The following is a 25,052-nucleotide window of genomic DNA, read 5'->3' as shown; positions in this document are numbered from 1 at the left end:
CTGAGGAAAAGAAAGGAAATGAGGAATCTTCTCCTTTTTTTTTGCCTAAGCAACTGGAATTTGACTTGACCAATTAGGTGTTGATGATGATACCATTTTCTGAAATAGAGGAGAACCATGTTGGGGGTTCAAGTGAATGTTAATGATCTGCCTTGGCTGTGTTAAGTTGAGCATCCCACTAGTTATCTAAGTGATAGTGAAGATTTGTGCCGTCAATATCATCTTTATCTCCTCAGCACCTAGTACAATAGTAGCTGTTCAGTGGTTACTCTGTGTACGAAGAAGTGGCATATGAACAAGGTCCTGATGGTTCTAGAAAAACAATGAAGCAAAAGAATGAAAGTGTAAGGAACATGGTATGGTGGGAACAAGTAGTCTGGTTTGTCTAATGCACAGACTGTTGTATAGCGACATGGAGGAAAATAAGGCCAGAAAGTTAGCTTGTTGATACATTCATTCAACAGATAGCACTGGGGATGCATCAGCAAACAAACAGATGTCAACAACAAAATCTTTGCTTTTATGGAGCTTATATTTGTGTGTGTGTGCGTGCACTTGTGTGTTTGTGGCATTGAAGAGTTAGACAATAAATCCTATATTAATAAAATATGTTATTATTAGACAGTAAATAGGTGAGGAAATATGCATGCAGATATTTGGAGGGAGGAAATAACAGATGGCGAAAACTGAACATACAAAGGCTATGAGGTGGAAATTGCTACAGGTGGTAGATCATAGGAGTAGAGTGATCTGGGGGAAATGGAGTAAGAGGTGTAGTCAGAGACACAGAGGGGAGCCAGACTGGATAAGGGTATACCAGACCATTGTAAGAGCTTTGGTTTTTAACTCTGAGTAAAAGGAAAGCCACTGGAAAGTTTTGACCAGTGGTGTGATATTATCTGACTTATGTTGAAGCAGAGAAATCAGATTAGGGGTCAGTTGCAGTATTCTAAGTGAAAGAGATGGTGGCCTGGATTAGAACATAATGTGGAGAATATTGAGAAGTAAGCATATTTTATATATATTTTCAAGGTAGAGAACAGGATTTGCTGACAGATGTAGGTTATGGGGACTTCCCTGGTGGCTCAGATGGTAAAGAATCTGCCTGCAATGCAGGAGACTTGGGTTCGATCCCTGGGTTGGGAAGTTCCCCTGGAGAAGGGCATAGCAACCCATTCCAGTATTCTGGTGTAGGGAATCCCTTGGACAGAAAAGCCTAGCAGGCTACAGTCCATGGGGTCACAAAGAGTGAGACACGACTGAGTGACTAAACACAGCACAGTAGGTTGTTAGACGAGAGAAGTCAAAGATGACTCCAAGGTTTGCTGTTGTGGACAAATAAAAAAGTGGAGCTGCCATTAATTGAAATAGAAAAGATTGTAGAATGAACAGATTTGCAGTGGGGCTTTAAAAGCAAGAATTTGATTTTTTTTGAAGTTGAAATACTTATTAATTATCCAACTAGAAATGCAAATAGTTTATTTGATATGTGAGTCTGAAGGTAAGGAAAAAGCTGTAAACTAGAGATAAATTTGGAAGTCATCAGCATATAGATGGTATTTAAGATATTTAAGGGCCAAAGACTAGATGAGATCCTCAAGGATGTGAATGTGGAGTGTGAATTCCATAACCCACTTCTTGCTCCATAAGAATTCAAGGGATTGACCTCTAGGGCACCATGACGTTAAGATGTCTGGGAGAGGGGGAGGAATCAGCAAAAGAGAATGAAAATGAGCAATTAAAATGGCTGGAGGAAAACCAAGAAAGTTTTTGGTGTCTCGAAGCCAATTGGAAAACATATTTGAAGAAAGAGAGATTATTAACTTTTCCTTATACTGTTGAGTATTGGGTAAGATGAGACTGAGAATTGACCATTAGATTTGGCAAGGTGGAAGGTGCTGGTGTCTTTGAAATTTGTTGGAATAGCGGAGGCAAAAACCTGTTAGGAAAGAATCTGAGATATAGAAGGGGAGATAGTAACAACAGCGTGTTCAGGGATTTTAGAGAAGAGAGACATAGGAGTGGTAGCTAGAGGGAAGTGTGAGACCTAAACAGTATTTGTTTTTTAAGATGGAAGATATTATAGAATGCTTGTGTGTCAAAGAGGACAATACAGTCAAGAAGGAGAGATTGATACAGGAGAAAGAATAGCTAATTGTAGAAACCAAGATCTTCAGAATGTGGGACAAAGGAATCCAGTGCATAATCAGAGGCATTAGTCTTAGTATGTGACCCTGGAGTAAGTGGCTGTGAGTAGAAGAGGGAAAGAGAATGAGAACTAAGCAGTCAAGGAAATTAGAGGGCATATATTGGACAGATCATCTACATGGATATCTTGTTCACCCAGAATGATGACAACGTTCAGTTCAGTTCAGTCGTTCAGTCATGTCTGATTCTTTGCAGCCCCGTGGACTGCAGCATACCAGGCCTCCTGTCCACCAGCAACTCCTGGAGTTTACTCAAATGCATGTCCATTGAGTCAGTGATGCCATCCAACCATCTCATCCTCTGTTGTCCCCTTCTCCTCCCCCCTTCAGTCTTCCCCAGCATCAGGGTCTTCTCAAATGAGTCAATTCGTCACATCAGGTGGCCAGAGTATTGGAGTTTCAGCTTCAACATCAGCCCTTCCAATGAATATTCAAGACTGATTTCCTTTAGGATGAACTGGTTGGATCTCCTTGCAGTCCGTGGGACTCTCAAGTCTTCTGCAACACCATAGTTCAAAAGCATCAATTCTTCGGCACTCAGCTTTCTTTATAGTCCAACTGTCACATCCATACATGACTCTGGGAAAAACCATAGCCTTGACTAGAGGGACCTTTGTTGGCAAAGTAACATTTCTGCTTTTTAATATGCTATCTAGGCTGGTCGTAACTTTCCTGCCAAGGAGTAAGTGTCTTTTAATTTCATGGCTGCAGTCACCATCTGCAGTGATTTTCAGTTCAGTTCAGTTCAGTTGCTCAGTCGTGTCCCGACTCTTTGCAACCCCATGAATCGCAGCACGCCAGGCCTCCCTGTCCATCACCATCTCCTGGAGTTCACTCAGACTCACGTCCATTGAGTCCATGATGCCATCCAGCCATCTCATCCTCGGTCGTCCCCTTCTCCTCCTGCCCCCAATCCCTCCCAGCATCAGAGTCTTTTCCAATGAGTCAACTCTTCACATGAGGTGGCCAAAGTACTGGATCTTCAGCTTTAGCATCATTCCTTCCAAAGAAATCCCAGGGTTGATCTCCTTCAGAATGGACTGGTTTGATCTCCTTGCAGTCCAAGGGACTCTCAAGAGTCTTCTCCAATACCACAGTTCAAACGCATCAATTCTTCAGAGCTCAGCCTTCTTCACAGTCCAACTCTCACATCCATACATGACCACAGGAAAAACCATAGCCTTGACTAGACAGTAGACCCCCCCAAAAAATAAAATCTGCCACTGTTGCCACTGTTTCTCCATCTATTGGTCATGAAGTGATGGGACTGGATGCCATGATCTTAGTTTTCTGAATGTTGAGCTTCAAGCCAACTTTTTCACTCTCCTCTTTCACTTTCATCAAGAGGCTCATTAGTTCTTCACTTTCTTCCATAAGGGTGGTGTCATCTGTGTATCTGAGGTTACTGATAGTTCTCCTGGAAATCTTGATCCCAGTTTGTGCTTCATAAAGCCCAGCGTTTCTCATGATTTACTTAGCAAGTAAGTTAAACAGGCACAGTGACAATATACAGCCTTGACATACTCCTTTTCCTATTTGGAACCAGTCTGTTGTTCTATGTCCAGTTCTAACTGTTGCTTCCTGACCTGCATGCAAATTTCTCAACAGGCAGGTCAGGTGGTCTGGTATTCCCATCTCTTGAAGAATTTTCCACAGTTTGTGGTGATGCACACAGTCAAAGGCTTTGGCATAGTCAATAAAGCAGAAATAGATGTTTTTCTGGAACTCTCTTGCTTTTTCGATGATCCAGCGGATGTTGGCAGTTTGATCTCTGGTTTCTCTGCCTTTTCTAAAACCAGCTTGAACATCTGGAAGTTCACGGTTCACTATTACTGAAGCCTGGCTTGGAGAATCTTGAGCATTACTTTCCTAGAGTGTGAGATGAGAGCAATTGTGCAGTAATTTGAGCATTCTTTGGCATTGCCTGTCTTAGGGATTGGAATGAAAACTGACCTTTTCCAGTCCTGTGGCCATTGCTGAGTTTTCCAGATTTGCTGGCATATTGACAACATTATTAGTGGGAAAAAAGACATTAAGTCAGACCAATGATATACTCAGAGGAATCAGCAGCTAAATTTATTGGAATCACTGCTTTTCTCTTATACCCAAAGATGTACAAAGCATAAAAGTGGCTGAGGCTCCTGTTGATAAATCAGATCAGCCTACAGTAAGGTGACACCGTGGATGCTCTTGCTGTTCACTGTTCATTTTATTCTATTAGTTTGGTGCCTGTTAGGATTGCTCGGAGAAGGCAATGGCACCCCACTCCAGTACTCTTGCCTGGAAAATCCCATGGACGGAGGAGCCTGGAAGGCTGCAGTCCATGGGATCGATAAGAGTCAGACACGACTGAGCGACTTCACTTTCACTTTTTATTTTCATGCATTGGAGAAGGACATGGCAACCCACTCCAGTGTTCTTGCCTGGAGAATCCCAGGGACAGGGGAGCCTGGTAGGAGGCCATCTATGGGGTCGCACAGAGTCAGACATGACTGAAGTGACTTAGCAGCAGTAGCAAGATTGCTTCTTTAGAACCTTTTTTCGCCCCTAGAGTTCTCAGGGTAAGTTCCCTGTTCACAGTTCATTTGAGAAGACTCAACCTTATTTGCCAGTTACATTAACCTATAGAAAGTGGGGGGTACCTTTTTCATCCCAAAAACTAGCGGCTGCTATTATAAATATTTCTTCTGAAAATCTGTAATCATTTTCAGATGTGGAAGCTATAAAAGTATAGCTTTTATATTTTACCTTTTTTTCTATTTCTTTTTATATTGAAGTATAGTTGGGTCACAATGTTGTTAACTATTTTACTTTTTACAGGTATTAATTTATATATGATGTGTCCTCTCTTACAATATATACTATGTAGTTATATCACCAATTTCTGGCCGTTTTTTCCTTCCTCTTTAAAGAATAGTAATCAGGACCACCATTTAGAGCTTTCTTTTTTGAACATTAATAATAAACAGCGCCCCATCTGGGAGAACTCGTTACCAAAAGCCTACCCTGCTTCTGACACATCTTGTGTGAAGGTATGCTGCCTGTAGGGTGGCATCTGGGCCACTTCTTAGCCCCTGCTTGTGCCTTCCACTGGGTGCCTTTAAGCCATGCACAACCACACAGCTATAAATAGCAGCTCTTAATAGAAACTCAGTGTAATTCAGATATTTCTAATAATCAACTAGATATAACTAATCCTTTGTAAACAAAGCAGAGTAGAACAGTTGTTCATTTATGTGTTAGATGCAACCATCATTGAAAACATTAATACTATAGTCAACATGTTTTTAAAGTTTTCAAAACTCTGGTAAATTGTGTGTGGATGTGGATGTTATAGTTTTTTAGGAAAAATTTTGACAAATAGAGCTAAGATTCTTTATTGTTTTATGTGCTCAGCTTTGAGTGCCTAGGACATATATATATTTTCACACGTATAAACACACACATACATACATCTGTTTAATTTTGTATTATGGAAGTTTCATAATGCATACCAAAAAAAAGTAAAGTGGTAAAGCCTTATATGTCTATCATTCAACTTCAGCAATTATCAGTGTATTACTTTTTCTGCTTCTTCCTGCTTCTCCCACCCCAAATTATTTTTAAGCAAATCCCAAATAGTATGTTTTTAATCTGTAAAGTAAAAGTGTGAAAGTGTTAGTCACTCAGTCATATCCAACTCTTTTTGACCCCATGAACTATGGACTGTAGCCCGCCAGGCTCGTCTGTCCATGGACTTTTTCAGACAAGAATACTGGAGTGGGTAGCCATTCCCTTCACCAGGGGATCTTCCTGACCCAGGGATCGAAGCTGGGTCTCTTGTATTGCAGGCACATTCTTTACCGTCTGAGTAAACTTTTAATCTGTAATCTCTTCAATATCTACTTTGGAAGGTAAAGGCTGTATTTTAATAAAATAAGCACAGTTTAGTATCATCTAATATTTTAAACAGTTAAATATTATCAACCAGTCATTCAGACTTTCTTTTCTTGTTTTATTAATAGTTTTTAAAGTTGGTCTGTCTGAACTAGAATCAAAGCTAGTCTATACAACATGTCTCTTAATTTACTTTTAATCTATACCTTCCTTTCCTGTTTTGAATTTTTTATCTTGAAGACGGGATCATTTGTCAACTTTAAGATTTTGCTGATTGTATCCATGTTGATAACATTTTCCTTTCCAAGAATATTTTTCACTGTTATTTAAATATAACATACCTCAACTCCATAGTTCAGTTCAGTCACTCAGTCATGTCTGACTCTCTGTGACCCCATGGACTGCAGTATGCCAGGCTTCCCTGTCTGTCACCAACTCCCAGAGCTTTCTCAAAGTCATGTCCATTGAGTTGGTGATCCCATCCAACTATCTCATTCTCTGTCGTCCCCTTCTCCTCCTGCCTTCAGTCTTTCCCAGCATCAGGGTCTTTTCTAATGAGTCAGTTCTTTGCATCAGATGGCCAAAGTATTGGAGGTTCAGCATCAATCCTTCCAATGAATATTCGGGGCTGAGATTGACTGGTTTGATCTCCTTGCTGACCAGGAGACTCAAGAATCTTCTCCAGCACCACAGTTCAAAAGCATCAATTCTTTGGCACTCATCTTCCCTTATAATTGAACTCTCACATCCATACATGACTACTGGAAAAACCATAGCTTTCACTAGATGAACCTTTGTTTGCAAAGTAACATCTCTGCTTTTTAATATGCTGTCTAGGTGGTCATAGTCCATCTCCATAGACTACAAACACATTTTTGCTTAAATGGAAAAATTAATTCTTAATTTAGTTGTCAAGGAATGGATGATTTCCTAGATTTTGTAAACATGAAAGGTGGGATCTGGAGGGAAGTCTGTAAGCTGAAGGACCTAACTGAGTTTTATGAACCTCCATGTTTATAACTCTGTGATTATTTTGATAACACTATATAATTTGTTGACATCTTAAAGTATTATAAAACACTAGAATATCAATTTATAGTAGGAATGAACACACTAGGCTGATTTTGGTTAAAGTAATATTTTTATTATATTTTTCATTGACAAAAAAAGATACCAGGTGATCAGTACTCCAACGGATTTTTTTATGGTAATGGAATATGTGTCTGGTGGTGAATTGTTTGACTACATCTGTAAACATGGACGGGTGAGTAACATTCTATCTAGTACAATAAACCCTTAAGCAAAAAAAAAAGAGGAAAGTAGTAAGAAATAGCAAACCATAAAGATATCTTCAAAGTTGAGATTATTTCTGTAATAATGTCTAACTAAACATACAGAGTATTAGATGTATTTTCTTTCTTAAAGCATGCACTTTATGACACACTGATTTTAGGAAATATATTCTACTTAATTGCCAACATGAAAAGCCTATGCTTTTCAAAGTGCAAAATCAGTTCCATAACATCATGCTGAAGCTTCAGATATTTCCTTTTCTTAGCAGTTTCACTTAAGTTCTATTTTAGATTGTTTTACGTGTGAAACATTGTGCACATTTAGTAGTAGTATTTGCAAATGAACTGTGACAAATAGCAGCAAAGAAAAGCCTGTCGATTAATATGTTGAGCTTGCATGCAAATTTTTGCCTTGTTTGTCTGATTTGTTGAGAATTCTAACACAATTCTAATTGCTTATTACTCAGTTATATTTAGGTTGATTGTGAAACTAAAACTTGCTACGTAGATGTCCCAAATGTTCTTGGTATACTTTCTTCTATACCTGATAGGTTGAAGAGATGGAAGCTCGGCGGCTCTTTCAGCAGATTCTGTCTGCCGTGGATTACTGTCATAGGCATATGGTTGTTCATCGAGACCTGAAACCAGAGAATGTGCTATTGGACGCACAGATGAATGCCAAGATAGCTGATTTTGGTATGTAACTCCAGAGTTGTTCAGAAGTGTACTAGCTGCCTTTACAAGTGTGACAGTACCAACTCTTAATGAGCTAAAACTTTGAATTTCAAGGATGTAAATCCTATATTGTGAAAAGGGATTAGTCACACAGTCTGCACACTAGCTTGTTCTGTTCATTTAAACCACTTTCTAAAAATGCAAGTACATCTAGAGAAGTTAGAGAGCTGGTATCAAGGTAAACCTACTCAATCTGAATTCCCTCCTGAGGAGATGAGACTTGACTGTTTTTTGTGAGGGTTATAAACCCCCTTTGAAAATCTAATGCAAGTACGGGCTTTTTCCTGATAAATGCACTTAAATGGAGGTTCGTGAAAATTTCCATGCAGTTGTGGAGCATTGTAATCCTTCTGAACTGATGGAGGAGGAATGTCAGTAGACTGCGTAGTAACATCTAACAGCTGTTGATAAAAGAATAGCAGTTTTTGTTGGGGGTAAAATAAAGGATAAAATGTAATTTTTATGACCAAACATTTTCTGGGATCAACATACCTGGACAGGGTGCCATAGTTGGGGAAAGGGTTTAGGAAGTGAGAGATTATAGAAAGAGATGAAAAGGTGCCAGAGTTCAGCATTATTTAGTTAACATTTTTGTCTGTACCTTATCTTTAAAAGTCAGGAAATTCCTTTCCCTATTTCTCTTTCTTCTCTAATCATAAACCTCATTTAGTGCTGTAGTTCAACTGGATTTTGGTTCAGTAGAATATTTTTTTTATGTTGAATTAAAGCTTTCCAAATTAAAAACCTTTGGAACATGATCTTTATAAATTGGAGCCTATCTGATTTCTACCTAGAGATATTTTTTTAAAAGGCCTATGAAAGCAGAATATAAAAAAGTGATAGTAATCTCTATTTTCTTTCACTTGGAGAAATGGGTAAGTAGTATTTTGATGCTTTTATGTTTGAAAAAGTATGCATAATTTAGAATAACCTCATATTTGAGAAATGAATCAACATTCTTACTTAGGAAAGGAATTTCAGTCTTATGTGTGATGTGCTTTAGCTTTTTTGGTCATGTATAAGCACTCTGAAATGGTCTCTTTCTAGTCTAACAAATACTTTCTACTGCTTTTTAAAATAAGTAGACATTATGATATTTGAGGCACTACAGACTTGATGTTATTCCTTTTGCATTAATCCATATTTACTTTAAACATATCTGGCACCAGCTAAACATACTACTTTTATTTTTAGGATTATCTAACATGATGTCAGATGGTGAATTTCTGCGAACTAGCTGCGGATCCCCAAATTATGCAGCACCTGAAGTCATCTCAGGCAGGTAATATAGTATATCAGTGAAAAGTAAGCTTTTCGTAATGTTTTGTTCATTCTGATTACATTTAACTTTAATATATTCTCTTTGGAAGATAAGGTTTTTAATAGAAGCACATTGTCCCTTTAATTTTTCCGTCATTGAAGACAAAAGAGTTATTTTAAACAATTTTTAAAACATTTAATTTTGATTTTGTTATGAATGTATTTAAGGAGTTTTTCCATTAAAATTGAAAAAAACTCTTGATTTTTTTTTTTCATTTTAGGCAATTGCAGCTAGGAAAGCAAACATTTGCTAGTGTCATTATTTACTTATCAGACACAGTCTTTTAATCGTACTTTATATACTCTTATAAAGCATGCAGAGTATATTTATGTTGTCTTTGGAAGAATGAGGTTTTGAGGGGAGACGTTATTGTCATTTCATGAAAGCAAACTGCACAGGAGAAGACTAATTATTCTTGTAACTTACTCATTGATACATTTTTTAAATGTTTATACAGATTGCAGTGATAAACTCAAGTCTTCTTTGGTGTCCAGTGTCTGATCTTAGATTAACAGAATTCTGTGAGAGAAAATATAAAACAGTTATCATTGCATATATAGGAGCTTGGGCTACATAGCAAACACTGTAAACATTGGATAGTGATTTTTATTGAAATGGATTATACTGTTTTAATTGGAATTCTAGAGATTTACTTTATTACCTGAGGCTCGGGTTTGAGTTTGGTAATGTGCCGTCAGGGGAATTTTAACACTGTAGAAAGGTGAGAGACAAAAGGAACAACATTCTAGGCATAGGTTTTCTGGATAAAGGTCATCTCAGCCCCATGAGCCACCAGGTGATTTGAATGAGAGTAGTAGGTATGCAGGATAATGTGATACAGCATGAATACCATGAAAGAGAACTAGTTAGGTACTTTACTATTTCAAATATTCTTTAAAATAGGTCTGTCAGGCATAAACATTCTATTTTTTATGCATTGTCTTGTCTTTTAATTGCTTTATGTAAGAAGATTTAGCCTATACACTATATAGTATTGCTTTTCTTAAAGTTTATGGTCATCCACTTTGATGTTTCTATCAAAAATCAACCATAGAACGTTTTATACTTTTTAATTAGTAAGTTCAGTTTAGTTTGCATCAAGTACACATAAGTACTACTTTCTTTTGGGAAATTTGAATAGCAGTGGGTTAGACCAGTTGTTCTCCCTGGGGAACAACCATTGAGTGTTGGGGAGTGGCCACGGATTGCATTGAAGAGCTTGGAAAGCAATACATTCGGAGTCCGCACGGTGTACACAGGTACACGGAGAAGAAGTGGGGTGCATGCAGTTGCGAAGTGACGCTTACATTTCAGTTTTGTGTTGTCGTCTCCCCCTAGGCTGTACGCAGGTCCTGAAGTGGATATCTGGAGCTGCGGCGTTATTTTGTATGCTCTTCTTTGTGGCACCCTCCCATTTGATGATGAGCATGTGCCTACACTGTTTAAGAAGATCCGAGGGGGTGTTTTTTACATCCCAGAGTATCTCAATCGTTCTGTTGCCACTCTCCTGATGCATATGCTGCAGGTTGATCCCCTGAAACGAGCAACTATCAAAGACATAAGGTGAATATTCTTTTTGTGACTATTAAGTACGTATTCTAGTATTAATATTAGTACCACTAACTGAACGCTTGCTTTATGTTAGGCACTGTAACACTTTATACGAATTTTACTTTCCTTATTATATAAACCTGGCCCTGTCATTCAACTTTTAATTATTTCAGATTGTGTCCCAAACTTTTCAGTTAAAGTAGCAAAGCATACAAGGCCTGTCATAGTAAGGCTATGCTTACTTCTTCCTGCTCTTACCCCTTGTACCAGAGCTCCAGCCACAGTGAACTTTTCCTTGTTCCTCAAATATAATGATGCATATTTTATGCCTTCATGTCTTTGTTTATATTACTCCTTTGCCTCTAATACCTTTTCTGCCCTTTCGGACCTGAAAGATTTCCATTCGTCCTTTAAAATTTCTGCTCACTTATTACCTGCCTGGTGAAATCACTCCTGATTCTCCAGGGCATTGTCAGTCGCTTGCACTTCTGTGATTTCCACACTTTGTTCATGCGTTCATTCTCATTTCGTATCTAGCTGTTTTCAGTGTATCTTTCTCCTCTCTTGTAATTATAAAAGGGTAGAGGGAGTGTCTTAGCACCTTTGTATATACAGTGCTAGAAGGCCTAAAAATACAGTAAACATTCAGAAAGTATTTGAATACGTTTCCAATGGAAAAAAACAGGGTGAGAGTTATATATTTTACATAGAGTTGATGAAATAAACCATAAAGAGTTTTGCTAAGATTTTGAATCCAAAAATAGCCTCTAGTGGGTTTGCTGTGAAGGATTTCTTGTTATGTGAGAAACTCTGGAAAGTGCAGTTGCTGGTATTACTGTGAATATGACCTTTATATAGCACACACAAGTCAGGATGATTCATTGCCCTCTGTGTTTTATTTATCAGTCATATTTCTTAGAGGGTTTTTTGTTCTTACCTAACATTTCATCAGGTATTTATTTGCAAATGCATTCTTTTAACATCTTTCCTGAATACTCTGCCTTGTCTTCATAAGTCAGACTATGACTCTTGAAATATTTAAATGATGGCTAAGGTAGTTTGTGTGACTGCTGCTGACCTCTTTTGCATTTTTGTTGCATTTGTGTCTTCTTCCCTCAGCCTCTGTTAGTGTTCCAGGCCTCATACATAAAAATGTAAAATTGTATATTAGTACCATATTTAGTTTTGGAATGGAAATGAACAACTTAGCAGGGGAAAATTCTTTTGTGTTCATAGTTCTTTAGAGTAAATAGGTCACTTAGTTAGCTTTTCCTTAGAGCATTAAATATGCTAATATGTATATATTCTTGTACCTGTTCACATCAGCACATATACTTAGAATAATAAAAGTACTGATTCTGTTCTATTAAACAGGTACCTGTATATTCACAAGCTTTAGAACAATGTAAATAAAAACTTAACAGGATAAGTTGATTTACATATATGTGCGTGGTGTAAAAGAGTGGCAACCATCTCAGTACTTAAAATTGTTGTTGTTCAGTCGCTCAGTCATGTCTGACTCTGTGACCCCATGGACTGCATCATGCCAGGCGTCCCTGTCCTTCACCATCTCCTGGAACTTGTACAAACTCATGTCCACTGAGTCAGTGATGCCATCCAACCATCTTGTCCTCTGTCATTCCCTTCTCCTTCTGCCTTCAATCTTTCCTAATATCAGGGTCTTTTCTAATGAGTCAGCTCTTCACATCAGGTGGTCAAAATATTGGAGCTTCAGCTTCAGCATCAGTCCCTCCAATGAATATTCAGGACTTATTTCCTTTAGGAATGACTGGTTTGATCTCCTTGCAGTCTAAGGAACTCTCAGGAGTCTTCTCCAACACCACAGTTCAAAAGCATCAATTCTTTGGTGCTCAGCCTTCTTTATGGCCCAACTGTCTCATCCATACATGACTACTGGAAAACCATAACTTTAACTAGACGGGCCATTGTCAGCAAAGTAATGCCTCTGCTTTTTAATATGCTGTCCAGGTTTGTCATAGCTTTTCTTCCAAGGAGCAAGTGTCTTTTAATTTCAGTAGTAACTTGAATTTATAGTTTTCATCACTTTAAAATTTCTTCATATTCCGTATTTAATGTTTGGAAATTCTTCGTTTGACAAAATATACTTCAACAGAAAGAGTCACTAATTTATTGAATGATTTTATATAACAGGTATTTTGCTAGATACTTGACATATTTTCTTGCATTGATTCTTAACAGGTAGCTCTTATTTTTCTTAATGCTTATAGTATTTCCTTTTTTGAAACAATATATATTTCCTGTCTTTCTGGCTGCTTTGTGCCTTAGCTGTGGCACAGGGGCTCTCCGTCATGACATGCAGGATTCTCTCTAGCTGTAGCACAATGGCTCAGTAGTTGCAGTGCTTGGGTTTTCTAGTTGTGTGTGGACTCAGTTGCTCTGTGGCGTGTGGGACCTTAGTTCCCGGACCAAGGACTGAATCCATGTCCCATGCATTGGAAGGCAGATTCTTAACCACTGGACCACTAGGGAAGTTCCAAGTTTTAATAGGTAGCTATTGTTATTCTCATTTTACAAAAGTAGGGCTCAGAAATTGCCTGATTTCAGAACTTGTACTATTTCAGCTAATCCGTATTGCTACACCAGTCCTATGACATCCATCCTTTCTCCAACATACCATGATAATGTTATATTTCTGTCATGCTACGACATTCTCTTTTATAGTTACAGGCTTACCTAGTTTTATGGTGCTTCACTTTTTTTGCGCTGTGTAGATACTGTATTTTTTTTTTTCAAATTAAAGGTTTGTGGAAGCCTCATCTGATGATGGTTAGCATTTTTTAGCAATAAAGTGTTTTTTAATTAAGGTACATACATTGTTTTGGGGGCATAACGTTTTTGCAAACTTAATAGTCCACAGATACTCTAAGCATAATTTTTTATGACATTCATTTATTTCAGTAGAATAAAACTATAAGCAACATGAAAATGTAAAGTGCTACATAAAAGCCCCATAGTAATAAAATTTGAAAGGTTTCATTGACTTAAACAGTTACAGGTAAAAGAGACTTTATATATATTTTCAAGTATGCTATTTTAACTACCTTGATATGTGCTTTGTTGGTCAGAGAAAAAGCCAATGAGTTACCTAAATCTGAGGACTGAGGGAAGGAATCCTAACCCTTTACCTACTAGATCACACATCAATTTTGGCCTTATCCTATAAATAAGCCCTTATTCTATAAATTATATAAACATAATTTTTATATGCAGTGGGAAACCTAAATATTGGTGGCTAGCTTTATTGCAATATTCACTTTATTGCAGTGTTCTAGAACCAAGCCCTCAATATCTGTAAGGTATGCTTTTATTTTTGTATATATATTTTTTCTTCTCTTAAGATGGTAGGCAATTGGAGGTTAGAAAATACATCTGTATTTATTTGTTCATTTAATCATTTTTATTTACTTAACAGTTATTTAACATCTGCTTTGTTCAAGGTCCTATGCTAATTGCTGGGAATATTGGTAGGCAAGACAGACATTGTCTTCAGGAAACACATCTTTAAGTGCTTTAAGCTTAGTATTGCTGTTAATGTTGTTATGGTTAAAATGAAAGATCTGAAGTTCAACTGTCTAATCACAAATTCTGATTCTTTGTTTACTAGCTATTGGCATATTTCCTGCCTCACTGTGTTTTAGTTACATTGTTTATGGTGGATTTGTTGGGAGGATAGTCTTAGGTTAAAACATAAGAATTTACTATTTCTATAGGTCTAGACACAGTTGAATGTTAGAAACTACAAATATTCATTCTAATGTAATTCAAATTTTTAGAATAATACCCAGCATATAATATTAGCCATTAATACTATCCTAAAGTGAATATATAAGGACCTTTTAGCTGCACTTACAGAGAAGGCAGTGGCACCCCACTCCAGTACTCTTGCCTGGAAAATCCCATGGGAGGAGCCTGGTAGGCTGCAGTCCATGGCGTCGCTAAGAGTCGGACACAACTGAGCAGCTTCACTTTCACTTTTCACTTTCATGCATTGGAGAAAGAAAAGGCAACCTACTCCAGTGTTCTTGCCTGGAGAATCCCAGGAACGGAGGAGCCTAGTGGGCCACCATCTATGGGGTCGCACAGAGTTGGACACGACTGAAGTGACTTAGCAGAGCTGCACTTAAAGAAGTTTGTGCACACTGTGAAATTTATACAATTTGATTGGAGTCATTATAGCTCATTTAGTCTTAAGTCTTATATAAAAGTCAGGTATTAGGCAGCAGTGACAGAAAGATGGTTTCTGGAGGCTGTGTAGTAACCCATCTGAAATGAATTGATTTTGTTTCAGGTGAACCTTCATGAACATCCTGGTTACTACTTACCTTGTTTAGAAATTGACTCCTTAAAATTAAAAGCTGGGTGTATGACTTTTTTTTTTTTTTTTACATGTTCAGGGTTGCTTTATTATCATTAATTTTTTTTAATTTTTATTAAAATATAGTTGGTTTACAATATTGTATTACTTTCAAGTGTATAGTACAGTGACTCAGTTACACACACACACAGACACACACATACACACATGTATATATCTTCCTTTTCAGATTCTTTTCCCTTATAGGTTACTTCAAAATACTGAGTATAGTTCCCTGTTCTGTACAGTAGGTTCTTGTTGGTTATCTATTTTATGTATAGTACTGTGTATATGTTAATCCCAATCACCTAATTTATCCTCCCCTCATCCCAAAGTATGGCTTTTTAATTGGCACTGTTATTATTATGCGGAACTGTGGTTCTTTTTCTGAATTAATTAGAAATGAAAATTTAGATTATTTCTGTTGTTTTTATAAACATTTATTTTATTGATATAATTCACAAACCATAAATTTGTTTCTTTAAATTCAGTGGTTTTTAGTATGTTCACAGAGTTGTATAGTCATCACCACTCTCTGATCCCAGAGTTTTCTCATCCCCCAAAGACGCTCTGTACTCACTTCCTCCTCCTTGCAGCCCCTGACAACCACTCATCTACTTTCTGTCTTTATGGATTTGCCTCTTCTGGACATTTCATATAAATAGAATCACAGCATGTGGCCTTTTGAGTCTGGCTTCTTTCACTTAGCATGTTTCTAAGGTTCTTTCATGGTATAGAGTATCAGTACTCAACTAATGTTTTGCTTGAAAAATATTCTGTTGTTTAGATAAACTACATTTTGTTTATCCATTTATTACTTATTGGATATTTGAGTTGTTTCTAATTTTGGTTCCTATAATGTTGCCATGAACATTTATGTATATATTTTTAAATGGTCATATGTTTTTGTTTCTCTTGCATAGATGCCTGGAATTTGTAATTGTTGTACACTGTTGTGGCTCTAATTTACTTAGTGATTTTACTTAACTAATTCTGTTAAGTCTGTATTCTTTGTCAAGGGTGGCCTCTGCTTCGCTAGCTTAATGGTCAGCTAATTGCTAGAGAAAGATTTCCTTAAAGGCCTTGATCTAATCAGTCTCTCAGCCTTTGCTGAGGGATTCTGTGTCCTTGTTGGGGTGTGTCTTTGGCATTTTAATGAGAAGTTCATCACTCTGCATTAGTCTTGATTCCTTCTAGCTTAGAGCCTCGGAGTCAATCAGTGATGAGAACTCAGGGGCTTTCTTGGGCATGAACAACAGTCCTGCATTTGTGAATTCTAGGATTTTAAGAGTATTTTAAGGACTCCTATGAAACTTCAGTTCAGTTCAGTCACTCAGTTGTGGCCGACTCTTTGCGACCCCATGAATCACAGCACGCCAGGCCTCCCTGTCCATCACCAACTCCCGGAGTTCACTCAGATTCACGTCCATTGAGTCAGTGATGCCATCCAGCCATCTCATCCTCTGTCGTCCCCTTCTCCTCCTGCCCCCAATCCCTCCCAGCATCAGAGTCTTTTCCAATGAGTCAACTCTTTGCATGAGGTGGCCTAAGTACTGGAGTTTCAGCTTTAGCATCATTCCTTCCAAAGAAATCTCAGGGCTGATCTCCTTCAGGATGGATTGGCTAGATCTCCTTGCAGTCCAAGGGACTCTCAAGAGTCTTCTCCAACACCACAGTTCAAAAGCATCAATTCTTTGGCGCTCAGCTTTCTTCACAGTCCAACTCTCACATCCATACATGACTACTGGAAAAACCATAGCCTTGACTAGATGAACCTTAGTCGGCAAAGTAATGTCTCTGCTTTTGAATATGCTATCTAGGTTGGTCATAACTTTTCTTCCAAGGACTAAGTGTCTTAATTTCATGGCTGCAGTCACCATCTGCAGTGATTTTGGAGCCCTATGAAACTTAGTACCTAACTTTTCCTTTCAAGGGTTTTGATCAGCTTCTTGTTTGCTCCAATTCTTTTTTTGCTGTTTTGTCAGCTGGGATGTTAGACAGTTGCCACTGGTTGTTTCTGACAAGTGTTCTGGACAAAAGGCTGTTTGCAGATGGAACGCTAGGTCAGGTCAGATGAAGACAGGGCTTGACAGAAGAGGTTTCCAGAGATCTGCCAGCCCTGTCTAATAATGACATTTCTCTGGGAATAGGACTTTTGGAGAACTTTAAGTCTGTTCTCCCCATTTGCCTCCCAGTGGTTCTAGGTGCTGGTTTTGGGGGTTAAAATGATTGTGAGGCTGTTGGTTTTCAAGGCAGCCATAGAAATGGGGAAGAGGAAATGGATATTAGGTAACTGAAAGTGTCACAAATCTCACTGTTCTTACTAAGACACAACCATTTTTTTAAAAAACAAACACTCCTCAGATTATTACAAGCCTTTGGTTAATTTCCAGAGTTCTGAAAATAGTTAATATTGACAGTTTCTGCTAATAATCTCATTGCTTTAATAGAAGAATGAATTTTTGGAGTTTATCCAAAAGTGTTTATCTACCCTATTTCAAAATTTGATGTTTTAAAAATGCTAGATTTGTAGCAATTTATTTTTTTATATTATTCCTTTTCAAAAAATTAGTACTTCCTGGTCATTTGATCACTAAATGTTTATTTGTGCTGGTAGTGTTCGGTCACCTCAGTCGTGTCTGACTCTGTGAACCAGTGGACTGTAGTCCGCCAGGCTTCTCTGTCCACAGGATATTCCAAGCAAGAATGCTGGAGTAGGTTGCCATATCCTTCTTCGGGGGATCTTCCCGACCCAGGGACTGAAATTGCGTCTCTTACATCTCCTGCGTTGGCAGGCGGGTTCTTTACCCCTGGCACCACCTGGGAAGCCCAAATGTTTATTTAGTGCTTATTATTATCATGATATAGCAATTAAATACTTTAATGAATTCACTTTTTACTTCTTTGTCTATTCATCATTCCGCATTTATTGAGCATTTGCTCTGTACTGGCTACTGAAACGGAGGTGAATAAAGCATGGTCCCTGTTTCAAGGTGCTCTCAGTTTAGTATAAAAATCTGTAACAACTGTGAGAAAGTATGAGTGTTATAATAGTATCATTTACTAGCAGCTGTAGAAGTTGCACCTCTGTATATATCCACAAGACATGGCACACCATCATTTCTCACTTGGACTATTGCAGTAGCATCTTCCTCCTCATCGTTATTAATCTTTTCAATTCAGTTACTTTATCACAAGCAGAATGATCTTCAAAGAATGCAAATTAGATCATGTCACCCCTGCTTCTTTAACACCTTTATTATTATCATCAACCATAGGTTCAGTTCCAAAATCGTTTTTATAGCCTACAGCTGTCAGAAAAACCTGATATCTTTTGCCACTCCAACCAGTGACTTATTATGATTTCATGATTCTGGCCTCAGTTCAGTTCCTTGAACATAGGAAAGCTTTTTTTTTTAACCTCAGAATCTTTGCATATATTGTTTGTTTTGCTGGGAATATCTATTCCCCAGCTCTGCTTAGCTGACTTTTAATCATTCTGATTTCTGCTTAAATATTATTGAGAGTGGCTTCCTTAAGCACTTACCTCCCATTCTGAGTTATACACTCTTATTTTACCTTGTGCTTTTCACTCGTAATTTTTATCACAGGGTTTTTGTATTTGTGTATTTGTAATTCTGTGTTTATTTTTGAGAGTATTTGTTTAGTCTGTTTTCAGCTAGAATGTAATCTCTGTGTGAATGAGTGTACATTTTTACCATAGTATGATCTGAATTTAGCTTAGGGAGTGCACACTTTACCCTGTAGCAATGGTTACACAGTCTTGAAGAAATAGTGTATGTTAGTTAAATGAAAAGGGATGAGATATTCTAGGGTGTCAGTAGTAAACATCATGTGTAAAGGGCTGGAATAGTGTGAAAATAAGATCTAGGAGACTAGGTTCTCAAATGTTTGGGTTTGAATACCTGCCCCCCAAGTCTTAAAATTGAGGACTCTGGGGGGGGTCTTTTTGTAATGCAGGTTATTTTTATCAATTTCATATTATAAATCAAAAGTGAAAAATTTTTTAAATAGTTAATTCACTTAAAAATAATAGTAAACCTATTACATGTTATCTGAATAATATGTCTCCTATGAAAAATAACCTTATTTTCCAAAACAAAATATGATGACAAGAGTACCATTATTTTACATTTTTCAAATCCTCTTAATCAGAGACAGCAGCTAGGTTTTCATACCTACTTCTTCATTCATCTATTGCAATATGTTGTATTAGTTGAAGTCTAGGAAACATATCTGATCTCAGATATTGCTGGAAAAGGGAGGAACATTTTCATAGTCTTTCACATAGTTAGATATTTTCCTTTGATATTAAATCAAAGCTTAATATGTTAATTGCAATATCAAATCAGAAAACATACCAGTGAACTTTTGTACTTTATTACACTGAAATCCACAGGTCTGTTTTGCCTTTTGAGTGGAGCTTCTGCCCGCGTATGATTATATAACATCTTGCATTGGTCATATGGAAAATATTGGGTTAGTGAGATAGCCTGGTGGTCAGAATGGTAACACATTCCATTATAAACTATCAAATCATAGTCATTATCCTCTTCACTCTAAAAGTAGAAAAGTGTCTTAAATATTGAGAAGCTGTCAAACTTATGGAAACATATAAATTATTCTGTTATATACAATTCTATATATACATAGAATTTTGTTATAAGCTGAATTCTAACATTTTACTTGAAAGCTTGAATTTCATCACTGGCACCAAATACTGCCAGTTGTTTCCTTTGAAGTGACAGACTTATTTCAAAAATAAGTCTTTTTGTGAAAATATCAGTAAAATACCCAAGTCTGAATAATCATAGTTACTCTAGAGCAAGGGTTAATGAACTTACCTAAGGGTCCCATAGTTAGTAAGTGACTAGAGACCCAGGTCTTTCTGATTCTGATATATTGTATTGCCCCATGTCTAAATTATTTGGGACTTGCCAAAGCATGTTCTTACAATAGTGTATTGTGGTATCTTTCCTAGAGAGCATGAATGGTTTAAACAAGATTTGCCCAGTTACTTATTTCCTGAAGACCCCTCCTATGATGCTAACGTCATTGATGATGAGGCTGTGAAAGAAGTGTGTGAAAAATTTGAGTGTACAGAATCAGAAGTAATGAACAGTTTATATAGTGGTGACCCTCAAGACCAGCTTGCAGTGGCTTATCATCTTATCATTGACAATCGGAGAATAATGAACCAAGCCAGTGAGTTCTACCTCGCCTCTAGTCCCCCTACCGGTTCTTTTATGGATGATAGTACCATGCATATTCCCCCAGGCCTGAAACCTCATCCAGAAAGGATGCCACCTCTTATAGCAGACAGCCCCAAAGCACGATGTCCACTGGATGCACTGAATACAACTAAGCCCAAATCTTTAGCTGTGAAAAAAGCCAAGTGGCATCTTGGAATCCGAAGTCAAAGCAAACCATATGACATTATGGCTGAAGTTTACCGAGCTATGAAGCAGCTGGATTTTGAATGGAAGGTAGGAAATTATAGTATATGAAGATCATTTGTAGAAGCCATTTTCTGTATAGTAAGCCTATCTGAGGTGCTGAATTGAATACTAAAATCAATAAAAAGTTGGTTTTGATGTGAATTTAGTGGTCTCAATAAATAAATGGGCTGATAAATCCTATTCTTTCCAATAATGTACCATGTGCATTCAAAACAAAACAAATCTTTGTAAGGATGAAGAACTGATGATGTTGGGAACCTATATATTTTTGAATTAGAGAATAGCATTCTTGGCTGAGAAACATGGTTTTAATCAACTTGAAATCCCTTGAGAAAATAGTCCACCTGTTTTAGCATGTATCATAACAGAAGTCATGTGTCTTCAAAGATAGTATATTTTTACCTTTCTCTGTCTTTTTAAGAGCAGGGGTTTTTTTTGTTTTTTTTTTTTTGTTTGTTTTTTGTTTTTTGCCAGTAGCTGTAGCACAAGTAGTTGATACACATTTTACCATCAGGGCATGTTTATTTAGTAAACAAATACTTTTCTGTAAGTTTAGAAAATTTCCTATTTGGCTAGTATTTTTAGTCCTTAGTTATGATGTATTTTTGTTACTCTCATCCCACATTTTGCTTTATTAGTATTTTTTTGTTTTTTATTAGTACTCAAATTCATTTCAATTCTATTTGACTATATGTGGGGGGATCTGTTTTTCTTTTTCAAGTATCTTTTAGTATCTTCAAGTATCTTTGTTCCTTTCTTGAGGACTGTGAATGTACTTTTAAGGGAAGAAAAACATACTCAAACATACCTCGTAAATATTCATTTGACATGTTTTTATTTCATTATTTGTATATGGAATGAATAAACAATAGTGATTGTGAAAGTTGCTCAGTCATGTCTGACTCTTTGTGACCCATGGACTATACAGTCCATGGAATTCTCCAGGCCAGAATACTGGAGAGGGTAGCCTTTCCCTTGGAGAAGGCAGTGGCACCCCCCTCCAGTACTCTTGCCTGGAAAATCCCATGGACAGAGGAGTCTGGTATGCTGCAGTCCATGGGGTTGCTAAGAGTCAGGCACAATTGAGCAACTTCACTTTCACTTTTCACTTTCATGCATTGGAGAAGGAAATGGCAACCCACTCCAGTATTCTTGCCTGGAGAATCCTGGGGACAGAGGAGCCTAGTGGGCTGCCGTCTGTGGGGTCGCACAGAGTCGGACACGACTGAAGCGACTTAGCAGCAGCAGCAGCAGCAACCTTTCCCTTCTCCAGGGAATCTTCCCAATCCAGAGATCAAACCCAGGTCTCCCACATTGCCGGTGGATTCTTTACCAGCTGAGACACAAAGGAAGTCCAAGAAGACTGGAGTGGGTAGCCTATCCCTTCTCCAGCGGATCTTCCTGACCCAGGAATCAAACTGGGGTCTCTTGCATCAAAGGCAGATGCTTTACCAACTGAGCAATGAGGGAATAAACAATAATATTTCCTTAATACCATTTAAGAAAGATCTCCCTTTTCTGAACAGTTTTATTTAGTTAGTTAAAAACTTGGAACTAATTTGATAAAGTATTTTGAAAACTAGAATCTTCTTTATCTGAGTTGCAGTTTTATTATCCTCAAAAGGCAAATAATACCTTCCTCACAAGATTACTATGATACTTAAACTTTGTGACAGTACCTATTAACAGTGCCTGATTCAAACCATTAACATGTTATATCTCCTTTTTCTGTCTGTTCTATATTCATGATTAAAGGTATTCAAATTGAGACAGGGAAACCAAAATATTTTGGCAGCCAAAATATGGTTTAGAGTGGAGGCGTGTCTGGAAAGAAGGCTAGACTCTTAGAGTCTCTGAGCTCCCTTTCAATTTTAATTGCTGTACACAGTACTGTTGAAAGCAAAAGTCAGTCAGTCATGTCCGACCCTTTGCGACCCCATGAACTGTAGCCTGCCAGGCCCCTCTGTCCGTGGAATTCTCCAGTCAAGAATACCTCAGTGGGTAGCAGTTCCCCACACAGTACTGTTAGTGGGGATTACATAAATACTAAACTACTATGTAATGTAAAAAAAAATCATTCAGAAATTTGTTCTCTACCCCACCCTTTCCAATTATTTGTTTAGACATTATTCTTTGCAGTAAAAAATAATGGAAATATTTTATAGTTTTTTATTTTGAATGTTTTTCCATAAAGAAGATTTTTCATTTTAGGTAGTGAATGCATACCATCTACGTGTAAGAAGAAGAAATCCAGTGACTGGCAATTATGTGAAAATGAGCTTACAGCTGTACCTGGTTGACAATAGAAGCTATCTTTTGGACTTTAAAAGCATTGATGGTAAGGAAGCCATGCAAGCATGAGCTCTGAGAAGATAAAACTTGGCACTAGTTGACAAGATGTTAAATCATCTCAAAGACATGGTGGGTAGTCTTCTATACTGGTTTTTAGTAATCTAGATTTAACTAAGAATGTAAGTGAAACAAAAAGGATTGAAGATGAGGAAAATCTCTAATCTAGCACTTCTTCTGGAGAAATGCTTCCTCATTTAAAAAAAAAAAAGTCATTTGAAGTATTGACTGTGGAGAAAAATAAGAATAAGGAAATAGTTTTCACCTACAGTTAGCTGAATTAGGTTCTTTGTCACACTTCTCCTTTCATGTTTTATCAGTAAGCATTATAATATCTAAAATTCCCTGTTGATTAGCTTCTTTTATCTTGGGTGGCCATGGGGTCCAGATAGGCCTCTCCTGGGATTTGGGTTGGATTTTATGCCCATGGCCATCCAAGAGGCAAAGGAGTCAGGGGAAGTGGTCATGTCCAAGGATCTAGTATGAGTCGAGAGTCATACTTGGCTGAGCAAATGTGCTTATTCTGCTCAGAGGCCCCAGTGGGATGTGAGCAGAATAAACCAAGGGTCCACTGCTGGACGGAATCAGAGGAAAACCAAATTCAGAGTTAAGGAAGCTGTTTTCAAGTTTATTCTTAAACTGCCATCAACTATAGCTGTGTCTATATGGTCCCTAGAACCCCTTTATCAAAAGTACCCAGAGTTCTTACTAAAAGGCAGATTCTTGGGAACTCTCCCAAACCTAGCAAATCTGAATCTCTGGAGATGGGTCCTTGGGGAACTGGGAATCAGCATTTTTAACAAGATTTCCTTTGCCCCTTCCCCCAGGCAATTGCAGTGTTCTCTGAAGAATCAGTGCAATTGTAATTTCTGTTTTTATCTTATTTTTTATTGTTGTTGATACACTGCAAGAAAATAATCCTCCAAAGGTGTGCTTTCTTCAGATAAAAGGGTATGAGGAACCTTTGACTTCACAGTTGCTGTCAAACAGTATGTTGAAAAGGATTTAGTCATCACATTTAGACTGTGTGGCAGTGTTACTGTTGGATAGTGATGTCTTTCACAGTTGTAGGAGGGAAAAGTTTTTGCCACCCCTACTCCTAAAACCCTGCAACATGACATTGGCTCCCAGGATGCCCTTAGCTCAGATGTGTTCACTTAATATTCTGAATAAGATACCCTCATAGGAAGGGCTGGGGCGAATACACTGTTCATGGTAAATTGCTCTTCTTTGGTCCATTTCAGATGAGGTGGTGGAGCAGAGGTCTGGTTCCTCAACGCCTCAGCGGTCCTGTTCTGCTGCTGGCTTACACAGGCCACGGTCCAGTTTGGATTCTGTAACTGCGGAGGGCCATTCACTCTCTGGCTCTCTCACGGGCTCCTTGACCGGAAGCACGTCGTCCTCTGTCTCACCTCGCCTGGGCAGTCACACCATGGATTTTTTTGAAATGTGTGCCAGTCTGATCACTACTTTAGCACGCTGATGATCTTTCCCTAGTTTTTTTTCTGTTATTGCACTGTGAAAATCAGATATATTCTTTAAATTATTATTTTACTTATGGATATCACATACTCTGAACTACTGGTTAAGGGCCGTGACTGTCTTCAGGGGACACAGTACGTCTGAAATTTACTGAAAAGAAAAGGTCTGACATTTTATTTTCTGTAGATATCTGTAATTCTGTTCTGCCTATTATAAATTCACATAGGCAGTATCTTTAATATGTGAACACTGATGAATATTATTGTTAACCTAAAATTGTGGATTCACTACAGATGATTAATATACCTTCACTGGTGAACCGTCTCAGTCAACAGGTAGTTTGGCAACATCTTGCTTTACTGT

At 37.7% G+C, this 25,052-nt stretch overlaps 1 protein-coding gene across 1 annotated transcript in view; it reads left to right on the top strand.

The window, feature by feature from the left end:
- Nucleotides 1-24,690, top strand: part of PRKAA2 (protein kinase AMP-activated catalytic subunit alpha 2) — a 73,268-nt gene extending 48,578 nt beyond the window's left edge. The window contains exons 3-9 of the mRNA XM_068964887.1: nucleotides 7,254-7,347; nucleotides 7,927-8,071; nucleotides 9,305-9,392; nucleotides 10,770-10,994; nucleotides 20,381-20,885; nucleotides 23,070-23,196; nucleotides 24,452-24,690. Of these exons, the coding sequence (XP_068820988.1) occupies nucleotides 7,254-7,347; nucleotides 7,927-8,071; nucleotides 9,305-9,392; nucleotides 10,770-10,994; nucleotides 20,381-20,885; nucleotides 23,070-23,196; nucleotides 24,452-24,690 (1,423 nt within the window). The remainder of the gene's footprint in view (nucleotides 1-7,253; nucleotides 7,348-7,926; nucleotides 8,072-9,304; nucleotides 9,393-10,769; nucleotides 10,995-20,380; nucleotides 20,886-23,069; nucleotides 23,197-24,451) is intronic.
- The last annotated feature ends 362 nt before the right edge of the window (nucleotides 24,691-25,052 follow it).

Source organism: Capricornis sumatraensis, chromosome 2, assembly GCF_032405125.1.
Source record: "Capricornis sumatraensis isolate serow.1 chromosome 2, serow.2, whole genome shotgun sequence".
Classification (NCBI taxonomy): domain Eukaryota; kingdom Metazoa; phylum Chordata; class Mammalia; order Artiodactyla; family Bovidae; genus Capricornis; species Capricornis sumatraensis.
This window is presented reverse-complemented; position numbering and strand designations above follow the sequence as displayed.